The sequence below is a fragment of the Carcharodon carcharias genome, chromosome 31 (assembly GCF_017639515.1).
Source record: "Carcharodon carcharias isolate sCarCar2 chromosome 31, sCarCar2.pri, whole genome shotgun sequence".
Lineage (NCBI taxonomy): Eukaryota > Metazoa > Chordata > Chondrichthyes > Lamniformes > Lamnidae > Carcharodon > Carcharodon carcharias.
Window position 1 is genome coordinate 6,469,552 of NC_054497.1, and position 16,550 is coordinate 6,486,101.

The window sequence follows — 16,550 nt, forward strand, 5'->3', positions numbered from 1 at the left end:
TTCTTTTACCAAATGTGGGTATTTAAAAATTTTGGCCTTTAATTTTTCGCAATTAATTTTTTTTTATTATTATTTTTATTCCTCACCTCTCTTTTTTCGGGTAAAAGCTGTCTCCTAACCTGAATGGGTTCGGCTTTTTTTTTTATATCTGAGGCTCCCTTTTTTTTTGTAAATATTGTTATTAATTATGATTGTTTTATTGGGAGAGAATAAAATTGGACCTTCGTCTGGCTTTCTGGCGCCTCCGCCGGGCCAGCGCTCCAGCCTCGCGCCTCCGAACAACACCCAGCCCCTCCACGTTCCCGCCCAAACCCGGACAACCAATCGGCGCCAGGCTCCCAGCCAGACGACGCCCCAGAGGGCACTGATTGGCCACCTTGCTACGGCTGCTGGGCAGGTTTCCCCCCCCCCCCCCCCCCCCCCATCGTTTTCCTCATTGTTATTCGCCAATAGCACATCAGTCAAGCCAGAGTTTAATTATGATTGGATATTTCAGCTGTTGTTCAATAATGAGGCAAGGCATTCTTAGTCCTTTAAAAATTCATTTTCTTATTTTCGCTCTGCCCACTCCCCTGATCATCTATTTTTTGTTGTTTTTGGATCTTTAATAAGATAAACTCAATTGTTGTTGGTGAGGGAGTTTTATTTTGAAAACAAAAACTACAAATACCAGAAGGCAATGCAGCCATGGCGCATGCGTAGCTACTCGATTGTGTCAACGTGGCGGTTCCTGACCAATCATAAACCCCGCAGTGGCTAGACGTCACCCTGGTCCAATTCTGCCAATCTTAGAGTTTATAACAGATCAGATGGCGTGGAGAGCGGAATGAAAGCTCAGCAGTGATTGGGTGATTTTTACCACGCCTTCTATGGTCTCAATATAACTTTCTATGCTGTAAAATAATTCCAGCATCTTATCGCACATTGATAACTGGTGAGATTTATTAGTTCTATCGATAAGACAATAACAGATTTTAACTTATTACAAAATAACAGATTTTAAGATTTATGCCTTTTAATGCAATTGCGTTTTGCTACTTTTAAATTACAACTTAAAAAGTTGTGAATAATGTTTTAAAGTTTGCAAATACTTCACGTTAACTTATTCTCATGTGTCAAAATTGTGTTCGCTGTTACTTCTCTGAATTTGGGCAGTTTCCTAAGGAATGTCAGACATTTCGTTTTCTAAATGTTTAAAGTTTTAGCATGATTCCACGTTTGATATTTTAAACCGGTAAAATGTTAGTTGTACGATGCTGCTTCTTTCTTAGATGTAAGGGCAATGTTCTGAGACAGGGCAGGATTATTTGGAAACCCTTCAAATGGTTGGTATAGGTTGTAATTGATTTTGTAGTTTATACTTTTAAGGAAAATCCAAAAAGTATGTAGAAAAACAGACTGCATTGTAGACAGTGTCTTAATAAACTCTCAATCGGTTTTTAAAGTTGTAAAGACAGTTATTTAAGCTAATTGTAAATTCTGTTTGTTTTCGCTGCATTAGAGACTCGGGTTTTGAAGCCAAAATGAGTCTTTTTTTGGGGGGGGCAGTATATTTAACAAATTTTTGAATGTGCGAGAAATACTGAATTTTATTTTAAAGTATTCCTGGAAATAATCCAGAGATAAATAAAATACATCTGACACTTAGTATATTAAAATCGCTTTTGTCCAGTCCTCACACGTTTATCAATATTTAACATGCTTGGTTCTGATAATCGTGATGCGTCCGTTAATCTGTTGGATAAAGTGAGGGGTGGGGTTTGGCTTTGCCATCTGCCTGGATATTGGGGCATGTTCTGTGCTACATAAAACGAGGAAAAATGCTAGCTCTTCCACTACCCGGCATGCCATATAATTTATATTTGCAGTGAATGCAGCTTGAATCCTTTCAAAATCCTGCTTTGGTCCCCTTTTACTTTGTGACGATCGCTGGAGAAACTGTTTCCACTGGCAGGAGGGCACAGATTTAACATGGGCTGGGAAAAGAACAGGGACCAGCTGAGTGGTTTTTTTTTTTCATTTACGCCGCAAGTTTTAAAATCTGGGATGCAACTCCTTAAAGGGCAGTAGAAGCAGATTCAGTGCTAACGACTGAATGCATTGATTGCATTCTGGCATTTATATTGTACCTTTTTGACATAAGTAACATGGCCCAAGGCTCTTCCCAGAAGTGACGGCAGACAAAATGTTAACGCTTAAATAAATAAAAGTTTCGTAGGGTGGGTCAGTGGGCCTAATTGGATAGCACTTTCAAAGGGACAGCACAGGCGCGATGGGCCGAATGGCCGCCTCCTTCTGTGCTGGATCATTCTATGGTCTTGGTATTTTTTTTTTTAAATGCCTCGCCTTGTAGTTCCAATACTATATTTCATTATTAACCACACTTTTTTTTAAAGCTTGTTGCCCTTCTCTTATTCTCTACCCTCTTGCCCCCACCCCCCCACCCCCCCCCTCCCCTCTGACAGTGGCAATGAAGTCTCTGATTCTCCTGTACTTGCTGGCTGCCTGCGCCTTCGTGGCGTTTTGCAAACCCACCTCCGAGAAAAAGGACAGGGTGCATCACTCCGTTGACCTGGGTGAGCGGGATCCCGCGGATCAGAAGGGCTTCCAGTTCGATCACGAGGCGTTCCTGGGGAAAGAATTCGCCAAGACATTCGACCAACTCACTCCGGAGGAGAGCAAAGAAAGACTTGGGTAATGCGGAATACCTTGTTTCTAACCAGTCCCGTACTCTGGGGATCCCCAACCCTCCCCCGGTCTATGCGCTCCCAATGCATCCTCCAACTTCAAGTCAAACATTTCTCATGGACCCTTTTAACCAAAGCCCTTGCGCTCACTTGGGTAACATGCAAGTTTGATGCGGTGACCAATTGTTGCCAATAGTTTCTCTTCGCTTCGTGGTAAGCGGGTTACAATTGAAAGGATCGCGCTCCCTATAAAACCTACTTCGGCATGAATTGACCCCCTCCCCACTCGTGAATCGTTTATTTGCTCCCAACTTGAAACAAACTGATGGTCACTTGCATCTCGCATTGTCCCTCAAATGTTGCTGTGAACATGCGGGAGAATCGCTGGTTCCGGCTGCAGTATCGATTTTTTTTTTTTGGGGGGGGGGGCATTGGGGATGGGAGGGGGTTAAAAAGGAGTGAGATTTGGTGCTTGAATTTTGGGGAGAATAGAGGGACGTGGACTGCTTTTCGACCTGCGCGGGTTGTTATCGTTTTAAACCACTTCTGAGTTACCTCTGCCTCCTGCCCTTGTGGAAAACTATTGGAGACTGTGATGTTATTTCCCCAACTCTGTAATTTACTTGTGGCGTTCTTTAATTCCTAAACTCCCTTTCTGTAGTGTTTTGAGCTGAGTTGGCAGTAAGGACCCACCCATCCCCCGTCCTCACTCCGATACAATAACCAAATGTTGGAGAGACTTAGAAGACGTGGCAGAGGCATCAGCTTCAGTCCACGTGGCCCCCTCTCCAGGCAATTTCAGACCAGTAATTATTTGTACGCCTCCAAAAAATTACTCCAGCTACTCATTTCCACATCTCAGGCTGTAGCAAACCCGGGGTGGGGGGGGGGCCGGGGGAAGTAAACTGGTCAGACTTTACATTTACTGGGTGGGTGGGTGGGTGTGAGAGGTTAATTTAACAGTCTCTGCTGACGGTGAGGATTCTCGCCGGAGCCGTTTCGGCCAAAATTCGACACAGTTCGCGGCAGGATTTTAAAACCTACCCTCTGGCGGACGAGCCCGAATGTTCAACCACAGCAGTGACTGATGTTGGTGCCTCGGCTGAGATAGGGAACTCGCGCTGGGTAAACGCGCAGCTCGCAGCTGCATCCCCCACCCCCCCCCCCCCCCCCGCCCCGGTCACTGAACCTGTGGGTATAACGACCAGTGCGGGGCTCGCCAGGATGTGGGAATGCCTCTCGGGAGTAACCATCACACGCGAGGCTCTGTGGTCAGCTGTTTGGTCCTAACACCATGGCCGCATTGCGGCCCAACCCACTCCTGCCCTCAGCCAACTGTGCAGTGAAATTCTGCGATCGACGCGAGTAAAGAAGTTAACCCACTCCTACTCAAAATTCAGCAGACACAGTTGAGTCATGGCTCCAGTTTGAGTGTCTGTGCCACTTGCTGAGCTCCCAATTGTCCTTTCAGGGCATGTGGGTGTCACTGGCATTTGTTGCCCATCCCTAATTGCCCTTGAACCGAGTGGCTTGCTCAGCTGTTTCAGAGGGCAGTCAACCACTGTGGGTCTGGAGTCAGGTAAGGACAGCAGACTTCCTTCCCTAAAGGGCAGTAATGAACCAGATAAGTTTTTAAACGATACTTAATAGTTGTCACGGTCACCATTACTGAGACTAGCTTTCAATTCCAGGTTTATTAATTGAATTTAAATTCCACCAGCTGCTAAGGTGGGATTTGAACCCACGTCCCCAGAGCATTAGCTCTGCTTCCTGCAATTGTTTACTCCCTGTTATCCCACTTCCAGCTTGTGACTGTGGGCACACTTGTGGCACAGTGGGTAAGATTGCTCTCTGCCATGGGCTACACAGAGCCAGAAGGTCCAGGTTTAATTCCCGGTCCTAACACCATCAGAGCAGCCTGGCTGGATCGAGAGGTGGAGGCGGAATTGGACGGGTTTGCAGTTACTGTTAGCATTTACCTCCCACACCGACATTGTTAAAAGCACGAATGTTGGGGGAAGCCAAGACCGTAGATGGCTCTCGGAAGGAAGACTTTCATTCATATAGCGTCTTGGGGCATCCTGAAATGTGTTAAAGCAAACAAGTACCTTTTGAGGTGAAGTTGCTGATTGCAGGGGCAGGAATTTAGTTATGGCCTGTTCATCATGTGGCGCAGACTTGATGAATTAGCTGTCGTTTCTCTTTTTTTTAAATGCTGGGATGTAGGAGATGCAGCAGCCCATTTGCGCACAGCAAGGTCCCACAAACGGCAAAGTGATAATGACCAGATAATCTGCTTTGGCGACGGCTGAGAGAGAAATGCTGCCCGCGGCTCTGGGGCAAACGCCCCGGCTCTTGTTTGTAATTGGGCCGCGGGATCTTTTACACCCACCCGAGAGGGTGGACAGGGCCCTCCCGTTTTTTAACATCCCAGCTTGAAAGACAGCAACCTGCATTTAGCGATCACAGCATGGTCACAGTGCAGCAGTAGGCCATTCAGCCCGTCACATCCGCACCAGCTCTCTGTACGAGCAATTCACCTGGGCCTGCACCTTCAGCTCGGCAAGTGGTGGCAGGCCCTGCTCGCCGAGGCATAAAATGACCCGTCGGGCATCCTGACGTCACCATGCATCGTTTAGATTTTTAGTTCGGCGGGAACACAGCCGAGTCAGCTGCACCACCCCCCCCCCCCTGCCAGTCAAAGGCCTATTAAGGCCATTTAAATATCAATTAAACTGAGCTGCCCGTCCAACCTTAAGGTTGTTGGGCAAGCGAAGAGACCAGGCGGCCTTCGCATTTTTCATGGAACCTCATCCACGGGCGGGATGAGGCTTCACGAATGTTTTATAAATTAAATAAATGCTTTCGTTAATATCCATTGACATGTCCCAGCTCATGTGGCACTGTCACACGAGGGGACATGTCTTAAAATTTTTTTCTTTATTAAAAATTTCGGGAACTTAAACTAATCTCCCTGAGGCAGCTCTGTGTGCAAAAGAGTGCAGGCCCCGACTCTGAACCCCCATCCCCCCAACAGCCACCCACCCCTCTTTACCCCCCACCCCCCCCCGCACAGGGAGCGCTCAGCACTTCTGGGCGCACGTCACGCTGGACGAGCCTTAATTGGCTCGCCCACATAAAATGGCAGCACCGACCTGATCGGGGGCACTGATTCGGTGCCCACCCCCAACTGGGACGGGGGGCGGGGTGGGGTGGGATTCCTCCCCCTAGTGGCGTTCCCCTTGCACGTTCTTCCTTTTTCAATTAACGATCCAGTTCCTTCTTGAATGCCTCAGTTGAACCTGCCTCCACCACCTCACCTCCAGTCATACAGCACTCCCTCAGCACTGCACTGGGAGCATCAGCCTGGATTTTATGTTTGGGTCTCTAGCGTGGGTCTTGTGCCCAAAACCACCTGACTCAGACAAGGGTGCTAACTGTTGAGTCACAGCTGACGCTGAGAAGACAGTGGAGTTGGCCAGACTGCCGATGTTGAAGGCTGCGCTGGTGAGGTTGGACCCCAGCCAGTGGTCTGTGCGGCCTGAGCCTTTGTGGGGGGAGGTGGAAGCAGGGCGAGGGGCGGGGTGTGTGGGGAAGAAACAGTTCTGGGTAATGTGGAGAGAGAATTTTCATCCACTCCAAACTTGCTTGCAGAAAAATTGTAGATAAAGTGGACAGCGACTCAGATGGCATGGTAACCAGCACCGAGCTGCGCGATTGGATGAAGCGGGTTCGGAGACGCTGGTTGACTGAGAACGTGAGCAAACAGATGGACATGTACGATGCCAACAAAGACGGCAGGGTTGACTGGGAGGAGTACAACCAGCGGCTCTATGGCCACCTCTTAGGTAGGACCTCTCACCTATCACCTCTGACCTTCTGCCCGCCTTGTGTCTTCTCTCTTGTCCTGTTCTTCCAGGAAAATCGTTGACCGGATTGACCAGGACAAGGACAACCTGGTCACCGCTGAGGAGCTGACCACCTGGATCAAACGCGCACAGAACAGATACATCGACGAGAACGTCAATAAGAACTGGAAAGAGTACGACAGTAATCAAGACGGGAAGGTGTCATGGGATGAGTACAAGAATGCAACGTACGGGTACTATCTGGGTAAGATACCAGAAAGGAGCAGCTCCACCAGCAAACTCCTTTAAAAGACGCGCTCTCTCTCTCTCTCTCTCTCTCTCACACACGGGTCTCTGTAATGGATGCACCTTTTGCCACATGTCAGATTTCTGCTCGTTGTTCTTACTCACACCACCCCACCCACTCCCCTACCCCTCACTAGCTTTTGCCAGGTATGGCGGTTTATCATCCAGGACCTCGCACCCAAGTGGCCCAGCCTTTGCCTGTACGAGTCTTGACAGCATGTGTTAGCGGGCTCTGCCTAATCCTGGTGCGTGTGGCTTTCCCCAGATGGGAGACTGGAAAAAAAGCTCTGGAACTTTCCTGTTCTATATCTGTGCCGCCCCCTCATCTCCTTCCCTGAGATATTAAGACTACAAGCAACACTGGAATGGGAGGAAGTCATCCGGCCCTTTGAGCCTGTTCCACCATTGACTGGGATCACGGCTGTTCAATGAACTGATTCCACGTGCTTGCCTTTGCCCTGTTGCCCTAATACCTTTTGGTTAACGAAAAAAAATTATCAATCTCGGTTTTAAAATTAACAATTGACCCAGCATCAATTGCCATTTGTGGAAGAGTTACCTTTGTGTGCCGGTGTTTCCATACACTGCTGAAAGGCCTGCCTCTAATTATTAGACTCTGCCCCCCCCTAGTCCTAGACTCCCCAACCAGCGGAAGTAGTTCCCCTTAATATCTTAAACTTCAATCGGGTTGCCCCTTATCTTCCTAAATTCCAGGGAATTAGTTATCCTGGCAGATCTCTCATATTCTACCCTCCGTAAATTTGAGGTCACCCAAAACGCTGCTGCCCGTGTTTTAACTCTCCAAGCCCCGTTCACCCATCACCCCTGTGCTCGCTGACTGGCATTGGCTCCTGGTCGAGCAGCGTCCTGATTTTAAAACCCTGGTCCTTGTTTTCAAATCGCTCCATGCCCTCACCCTCTCCCTATCTCATAATCTTGTCCAACCTCACCACCCTCAGCCACCTGCTCTCCTCTAATTCTGCCCTCCTGTGGATACCCAATTAATAATTGCTGAAGGATTGGTGGTCACTCACTCAGGTCTTGAGCCCTGGAAACCACCTCCCCTCCCCCCCCCCCCCACACACACACACACACACACACCTTATACTGCTTGTTTTTATTTCCCCACCACCACTCTACCTCATTTTCCACCTTTTAGGACATTTCTTTGTCTTTGACCAAGCTTTTGATCACCTGTACTAATATCTCCTTGCGTTTCTCGATGTTGCGTTTTGTTTTATAATGCTCCTGTGAAGTGGGGCGGGGGGGGGTGGGGTGGAGGGGGCTTCTATTTCTATATAAATGCAAGTTGTTGTTGTAACAAATGAAGCCGGCTTGCTGCTCGATCCTGGAGCTGATTGACATCTTTCCCTCTGCGTGTCTAAGGCATCGTGAACTGCGAGGGAGAATTCTTAACCAAGCTTCCCTCTGCTATTGCAATTAAATTTTAATGGGTTTGATGTCCAAAGATTTCAGGGGTTATGTCAAATGAAATAGAGAAATTGTTTTTTTTTCTAAAAAAAATATATTTTCATAATTTGTAAAAGTGCCTGACATTTCAAAGTTGACTTTACTTAAAGTGCAAATGAGATCATTTTCTTTCAATACAATATGTGGCACTCTGAGCTGCCTCATTGCACTTGTCATTGTAGCTTATTTAATAATATTCATTCCATGTCGAACACACAGCCCGAGCGGGTGTTACAGTTTCTCTCCCAGAGAGCAGTGGAGGCTGGGTCATTGATTATACTCCAGGCCGAGTACATGGGAGTCAAGGGAAAGTGAAGTTAAGGCCACATCAGCTCTTCCATGATAGTATTGAATGGCTTGCTGCATCTCCTGTTTATGTTCATGTGGCTCCCAGCCCCTTGGCGTACTATGTCAGGAGGGCCTTAGACGATGGCCTTTATCCCCACTGTGCTTTACTCCTGGGCCAAGCCGATGAGGGAGGCCTCCACTCCCTTATCTCACGTTTGAAACCAAATGGAGAGATTAGTCCAGAGCGACCTTATGTTAGAGTCAGATCCTTCAGCAGTCATATCAAGTGGAGTAGTCGAAATCTGCAATCCTCTTGCCTAAACAAATGCTGGGACAGGGGTAGATGATCAATTGAAACGTCAAAGCAGAATAATAGATATTTGATAAGTAAGGGTCTCTAGGAATACGTAACTAAGGTAGGTAAATGGATTAAGATACAGATCAACTGAATGGCAGAAACAGGCTCAAGGGGCTGAATGACATTCTCCTATCTCCACGTTCCAGTTTCACACCAGTTTACCAAGCGCCCCCCCCCAACCCCCCCGACCCACCCACAAGTAACTTGCATTCTGTATTAATACGGCAAAAGGACAGGTAAATTTTTTTTCAAAAATATGCTGTAGTTATAAAATTTGTAATACATTACGTAACCATTCAAATTGGACATTTTAGAAAGTTCAATTTCTTTCAGTACAGCATGTGACGCTCTGAGGTGCTTTTATACAATTGCAGTTACGTGGGATATTAACAATGGGGCGCACAGCCTGAGGGCTTTTAGCCCAATTTCAGCCCCTCGGTGTATTATGGCTGGAAAACATTAGCCAGCGACCTTCCCCCCCCTTCTCTGGTGACTGCCCTGAGCTTTAATGTGTCGCTCAGCGCGTAGCCCTGGACCTTTTAGAATGTGTCAGCCTGCAACACCTTGGGCAGGGTTTTCCCTGCCCATCCGCCGCTGGGATCGTCCGATTCCCGCCGCAAGTCAGTGGACTTCCGGCCGGAGCGCCGCCTCGCCCGCGGCTGGTCCCACCCGCCGGTGGTGGGTGGGTGGGGGGGGGGTGGGGGGAAAGAATCCTGGCCTTGGTCAGGGACAACTCTTTTCAACTCTTTTTGCGCTGGAAGACCGCAAGTTTCGGGCTGCAAAGGCACGTTGCAGGAGGAGGTGGACAACGGGCTCTTCCCCATCGCTGCCACCTTTGAGGGCAAACGTGCAGAGGGAGTGAGCCTCTGGGTGTGCAGGAAGGACCTGACGGAGAGGGTCCTTCTCACCACTTAGCCAAGCTGTGACTTTGTGCTTGTTTGAAAGTTCTGCTCTGGGAACCATCTGACAGCACAGCAGAATTTACAAAGCACTCAACCGCCCTCCAGTGGACAAAATTCAGTAATGCAGCTGCACAGTATTTTGTGGCACGGACACATTTGGGTAAATGTGATGATTTTGTTTTTTACATTGGGAGTTTGGTCTTGTTTAATTCAATGTTTTCAGTGTTGCGTCCTCAGTTTGAGGGTCATGTGTCCAGTTTCCTGTCCCTTCATGGTCCAGGGTCACTCGTATATTTTATTTAACTGAAGCTTTTCTGCAAACTCTTTAACAAGGGAACTAACCTCATCAGACCATCTTCCTAAACTGGAGGGGGCGAGAGAACACGTTTGGGTGACTCAGTTCCTGTCATTAACTTTTTATTTATTTGTAATCTCCAAATATCCATATTCATATCTCATGGACATCACCTGCCCATTGGTTCTCTCACCAGCGGTAATTTGTAACCCTGGGCAGGCTGTTTGGCCATGTGGGCATCACTGTAGTGATCTAGTTCCCACAAGAGGCCCATGTGTGAAGCTTGAAGTGAGACTACGAAGTTTGCGATCTGAGATGGATGCCCTTTGCTGATGGCGCCACACCCCACCCCCCCCAATTACCCCCAGTCAACAACCCAGACTGAAATTGTCAAACTTGTCAAACAAGGGAGCAAACACTGACTGAACACGTGTGCCAGATGAGCAGGGAGGGGATCCAGTTTGAAATTCTTAGTTCAAAGAACTACTCTGCCCTAGTGTTGTTGTAGATTGGGGGTCCTTGAGCATTAGGCTATTTAATATTAATATTTGTAATGTGTAAAATTGAAGGTATCCAGTTATCCAGTCCTAATGACCTTTGATTTGAATCATAGGGTTATACAGCACAGAAACAGGCCCTTCGGCCCATCGTGTCCGTGCCGGCCATCAAACACCTATCTGTTCTATTCATATTTTCCAGCACTTAGCCCATAGCCCTGCGTGCTATGGTGTTTCAAGTGCTCATCTAAATACTTAAATGTTGTGAGGGTTCCTGCCTCTACCACCCCCTCAGGCAGCGTGTTCCAGATTCCAACCACCCTCTGGGTGAAAAATTTTTTCCTCAAATCCCCTCTAAACCTCCTGCCCCTTACCTTTAAATCTATGTCCCCTGGTTATTGATCCCTCCACCAAGAGGAAAAGTTTTGTCCTATCTACGCCCCTCATAATTCTGTGTACCTCTATCAGGTCCCCCCTCAGCCTTCTCTGCTCTAAGGAAAACAATCCTCACCTATCCAGTCTCTCTTCATAGCTGAAACACCCCAGCCCAGGAAACATCCTGGTGAATCTCCTCTGTACTCTCTCCAGTGCAATCACATCCTTCCTATAGTATGACGACCAGAATTGCACACAGTACTCCAGTACTGTGGCCTAATTAACGTTTTATACAGTCCCAGCATAACCTCCCTGCTCTTATATTCTATGCCTCAGCTAATAAAGGCAAGTATCCCATATGACTTCTTAACTACCTTATCTACCTGTCCTGCTGCCTCCTGGACACCGTACGTCAAGGTCCCTCTGGTCGTCTGTACTTCCTATGGTCCTACCATTCATTGTGTATTCCCTAGCCCCTCCCAAAATGCATCACCTCACACTTCTCAGGATTAAATTCCACTTGTCACTGCTCTGCCCATCTTACCAGCCCATCTATATCGTCCTGTAATCTAAGGCTTCCCTCCTCACTATTTATGACATCATCAATTTTTGTGTCATCTGCGAACTTACTGATCATACCTCCTATATTCACATCTAAATCATTAACGTACACTACAAACAGCAAGGGTCCCTGTGGTACATCACTCGTCACAGGCTTCCAATCGCAAAAACAACCTTTCACCATCACCCTCTGCCTTGTGCCACTAAGCCAATTTTGGATCCAATTTACCAAATTGCCCTGGATCCCTTGGGCTCTTACCTTCCTGACCAGTCTCCCTTGCGGGACCATGTCAAAAGCCTTACTGAAGTCCATGTAGACTACATCAATTGCACTACCCTCCTTGAAAAATTCAATCAAATTTGTTAGACATGATCTCCCCCTGACAGAGCTATGCTGACTATCCCTGATTAATCCCTGCCTCTCCAAGTGGAGATTAATCCTGTCCCTCAGAATTTTTTCCAATAGCTTCCCTACCACTGATGTTAGACTCACTGGCCTATAATTAACCTGCTTTATTCCCACTTCCCTTCTTGAATATTGGATCACATTGGCAGTCCTCCTGCCCTCTGGCACCTCTCCTGTGGCCAGAGAGGATTTGAAAAATAGTGTCAGAGCCCCTGCTATCTCCTCCCTTGCCTCACATAGCAACCTGGGACACATCCCATCTGGGCCTGGGGATTTATCCACTTTTAAGCCCATTAATACCTCCTTTTCAATGCTAATTTGTTCAAGTATATCACAGTCCCCCTCCCTGATTTCTACACCTACATCGTCCTTCTCTATAATAAACACAGATGAAAGGTAATCATTTAAAGCCTCACCTACGTCCTCTGGCTCCATGCACAAATTGCCACTTTGGTCCCTAATGGGCCCTACTCTTTCCCTGGTTATCCTCCTGCCCTTAATATATTTATAAAATGCCTTGGGATTATCCTTTATCTTGCACACCTGTGTTTTTTCATGCCCCCTCTTTGCTCTCCTAATTACCTTTTTAAGTACCCCCCCCCTACCTTTTCTAATACTCTTCTAGGACTCCCACTGTTTTCAGCCCTCTGTATCTGCCATAAGCCTCCTTCCTTTTGCTTATCCAAACCTCTATATGCCTTGACATCCAGGGTTCCCTGGACTTGTTGGTTCTACCCCTCACCTTCAAGGGAACATGTTAGCCCTGAACTCTCACTATTTCCTTTTTGAATGACTCCCACTGGTCTGATGTGGACTTTCCTACAAGTAGCCACTCCCAGTTCACTTTGGCCAGATCCTGTCTTATCATATTGAAATCAGCCTTCCCCCAGTTCATGACCTTTATTTCCGGTCCATCTTTGTCCTTTTCCAAAATTACCTTAAATCGTACAGAGTTATGGTCACTATCCCCGAAATGCTCCCCCACTGACACTTCTACCACTTTCCCGGCTTCATTCCCTAAGATTAGGTCCAATATTGCCTCTTCTTCTCGGACTTCCTACGCGCTGGCTCAAAAGCCTTTCCTGGATGTACTTTACGAATTCCGCCCCCTCTAAGCCTTTCACACTAAGACGATCCCAGTTAAAAGCAAAATGCTGCAGATGCTGGAAATTGAAAACAAAAACAAATATTGGAAAAGCTCAGCAGGTCTAACAGCATCTGTGGAGAGAAAGACAGAGTTAACGTTTCGAGTCCGTATGACTCTTCTTCAGAGCTAAAGACAAGTAAAAATGTGATGAAATTTATACTGTTTAAGTGAGGTGGAGCAGGGGAAGCTGGATAGGAGGCAAAGGAGAGATTGACAAAGGTGTCATGAACAAAAGGACAAAGGGGTGTTAATGGTGATGCTACTGGCTGAAGGAGGTGCCGATGGTGGCATTAAAGGCTGCACCCATCACTGTTGAGTCGCCTACCACTATTGCTCTTGAACTCTTACTCCTCCCCACCTTGTGCACCTGAGCCACCCACAGTGCCATGAACTCGGCTCTGGCTGCTCTCTCCAGACGAACCTTCGCCCTCACCGCTTTCCAGCACAGAACGATGGTTCCGGGGCTTTCCCGACTCCCTTCTTCTGACTGGTGGTCACCCATTCCCTCTCTGGCAGCACTTCCTTAAGCTGCGGAGTGAGCACATCTAAAAACATGCTATCCACGTGACCCCCAGCCTCCTGGATGTGCCGCTGTCTCTCCAGCTGGACGCTCGAGCTCTGAAACCATTGCTCAAGCTGGTCTGGGTCAGTGGCACGTCCTGCACATGTGGTCATCCAGACTGCCACAAGTGTCGAAGAATCTCCACATGCTGCAGACCGTACAACACACGGGACTGAGCTCCCTTGCCACAATTTTTGTTTGTTTTAATTAAAAGGCTATTTCCTTAAATTTAAGCCAGGCAGAAAACTATTTAGTTTTTCTTTTTATTTAAAAAAAAATGCTGAGACTCTGACCAGCCCAAGATAGATAGGTTCTTGATTGGTAAGGGGATTAAAGGTTATGGGGAGAAGGCAGGAGAATGGGGTTGAGAAACTTATCAGCCATGATTGAATAGCAGAGCAGACTCGATGGGCCGAATGGCCTAATTTCTACTCCTATGTCTTATGGTCTTCTGTAATGTCACTTTAAAGTGAGGAAACAAAAACACTTACCCACTACGTACCAATCAGCTCTCTCCCTTGTCCTGACGTCACTCCTTTCGAATTCCAGTACCACCGACTGTCTGGGTGAGAACCAGCTCCCTCACAGGTAAACTCCGCTCCCACTCTTTATACAGCCCTCCCCTCCACTCCACTCCCTTACAGGTAAACTCCGCTCCCACTCTTTATACAGCTCCCACCCCCCCCCCGCCCCCGCCCCCGCCCCCACCCCCACCCTCTGCTCCACTCCACTCCATCCCATCACAGGTAAACTCTGCTCCCGCTCTTTAGACAACCAGTCCATTCCCTCACAGGTAACCTCCCGCTCTTTAGGACCTCCTCTCACACTCTCCTCTAGGTGCTGCTGACTGCCTGTCCCAGGGTCCTCCTCTCTCACTCTCCTCTAGGTGCTGCTGACTGCCTGTCTCAGGGACATCCTCTCACACTCTCCTCATTTGAGGAGCAGAGAATTCACACGTGGTTTTTTTATTGTAGGAAAATGATTAGAAGATCTCCCATCAGCAAGTGGTCATTTGTCTCCTTTGTGGTTCATTTCTCATGAATGTTCTTAACTTTACCAAGCAGAAGAAATAAGTGCAGGAGTAGACTATTCAGCCCCTCGAGCCTCCTCTGCCAGTCAATAAGATCGTGGCTTTAACTTCACTTTCCTGCCTGTTTTCTATAACCCCTGACTCCCTTGGCAGTTAAAAATCTGTCTAACTCAGCCTTGAATATAATCAGTGACCCAGCCTCCACTGCTGTCTGGGGAAGAGAATTCCAATAATTAATGACAGAGAAGAAATTCCTCCTTGTCTCCATCTTAAATGGGAGACCACTTATTCTGAAACAATGCCCCTAGTTCTAGACTTCCCCCCATGAGGGGAAACACCCTCACAGCATCAACCCTGGCAAATACTCCTTCCCCAGAATAAGATCACCTCTCATTCTTTTAAGCTTCATTGAATATAGGCTCAATCTTTTCTCATAAGGCAACCCCTTCATCTCAGGAGTCAGCCTAGTGAACCTTCCCTGAACTGCCTCCAAAGCAAGTACATCCCTCCTTGAATAAGACAACCAAGGCTGTACACAGCACTCTGGGGTTGTCTTAACAAAGCCCTAGACAGTTGTAGCAAGACTTCCCTCAGTCTGTACTCTTAAAGCCTCTTTTTCTGTTGCTCTTCTCCCTTTCTAGACTGTTAAAATTCTGTCTTTACCTGATGTATGCTCACTCTATCACTCAAGCTCTAGGTCTTTGATCCATCATATAATGTCTGGTAGGATCCTAATCGGGGCAAGTGCAATAGCACTCAAATGGGGGCAAGCTGCATATTTAGTGGGAAGCATGGTCAAGTGCTCTCTGATCTATGGTAGCGCCCTGTCTGTCACTGAAGCACTTTCCCAGCTTCGATCACTGCTCTCCGCTGAATTAAGCATTTTTTTTCGATTGGTTTATTGAAAAATCCTCATGGCAGCAGGTGCTGAATTGTGACAGTCTTACAAATAAAATAAGTAATCATTTATAACAGTTATAGACAACATTACAATAAAAATAAAATACAAAACAATAAAAAAATCACACAATTATCAACATTCAAAGTTATAAGTAATTACAGTACAATGTAAAATGCAGATCTCCTGAATTTACAGAATGAAAATGACAGACAGCACTCTGTTCTGTATCAAGGTCTATAGATCACATGTTGTCAGGTTGAGTTCATTAAATTCCCAAACATTTACATTGTCTTTGAGTTTTACAAAGTAGGGGATTGGGCTGTCTCGTAGTCTATTCGTTCTATATCTTATTTTTGGAATGGTGTCTTTTCTCCTTAATTCCATCACACGTTTACTTTTATGTAAGAGATAGTGGCAGATTGAGGTGGGATTTGAGAGTTTTCAGTCAGTGTTTCTGTTCCCAATAGCTACTAGTCCTTCCTGTTTTTGTTTCAAGGTCTGGTAGGGACAGTGTAGACAGGACTCTGGCTGATCCTCAGGTCCATTTGTTGTAGAGGTGGGTGTCGGGAGATTGAAAATAGTCCAGGAGACTACTCTGGCCCTGATTAATATGACCAGGTGCTTTCTTTTATATGAGGTGCTAAGCAGAGCCCACAATCGCATGGATGAATTCAGTGAATCAGTGTACAGGCTGGCAGTCTATTCATCTTCCGGTTCTTTCCTCTTGTTGAGGGTTGGATGCAGTGTTGTCCCAGTTGCTTCTACTGGAAGTATTTTTGTGACTAGGTTTCTTTGCTGACTCTGGGATGATACTCATGGCTGATCTGTTTTTATTTTGAATTCCACATTCCCATCTACCTCCCACCATCCCGATAATCTTTGATTCTTTTTAGGCATGATGCCTTCATCTTAAAAAT

At 46.9% G+C, this 16,550-nt stretch overlaps 1 protein-coding gene across 2 annotated transcripts in view; it reads left to right on the forward strand.

Annotated features, from left to right (window-relative positions):
* The first annotated feature begins 878 nt into the window (after positions 1 to 878).
* Positions 879 to 16,550, forward strand: part of rcn3 (reticulocalbin 3, EF-hand calcium binding domain) — a 28,575-nt gene continuing 12,903 nt past the window's right edge. For both annotated transcript variants that reach the window (XM_041177943.1, XM_041177942.1), the window contains exons 1-3: positions 879 to 934; positions 2,466 to 2,694; positions 6,607 to 6,800. In XM_041177943.1, the coding sequence (XP_041033877.1) occupies positions 2,471 to 2,694; positions 6,607 to 6,800 (418 nt within the window). In that variant the 5' untranslated portion in view covers positions 879 to 934; positions 2,466 to 2,470. The remainder of the gene's footprint in view (positions 935 to 2,465; positions 2,695 to 6,606; positions 6,801 to 16,550) is intronic.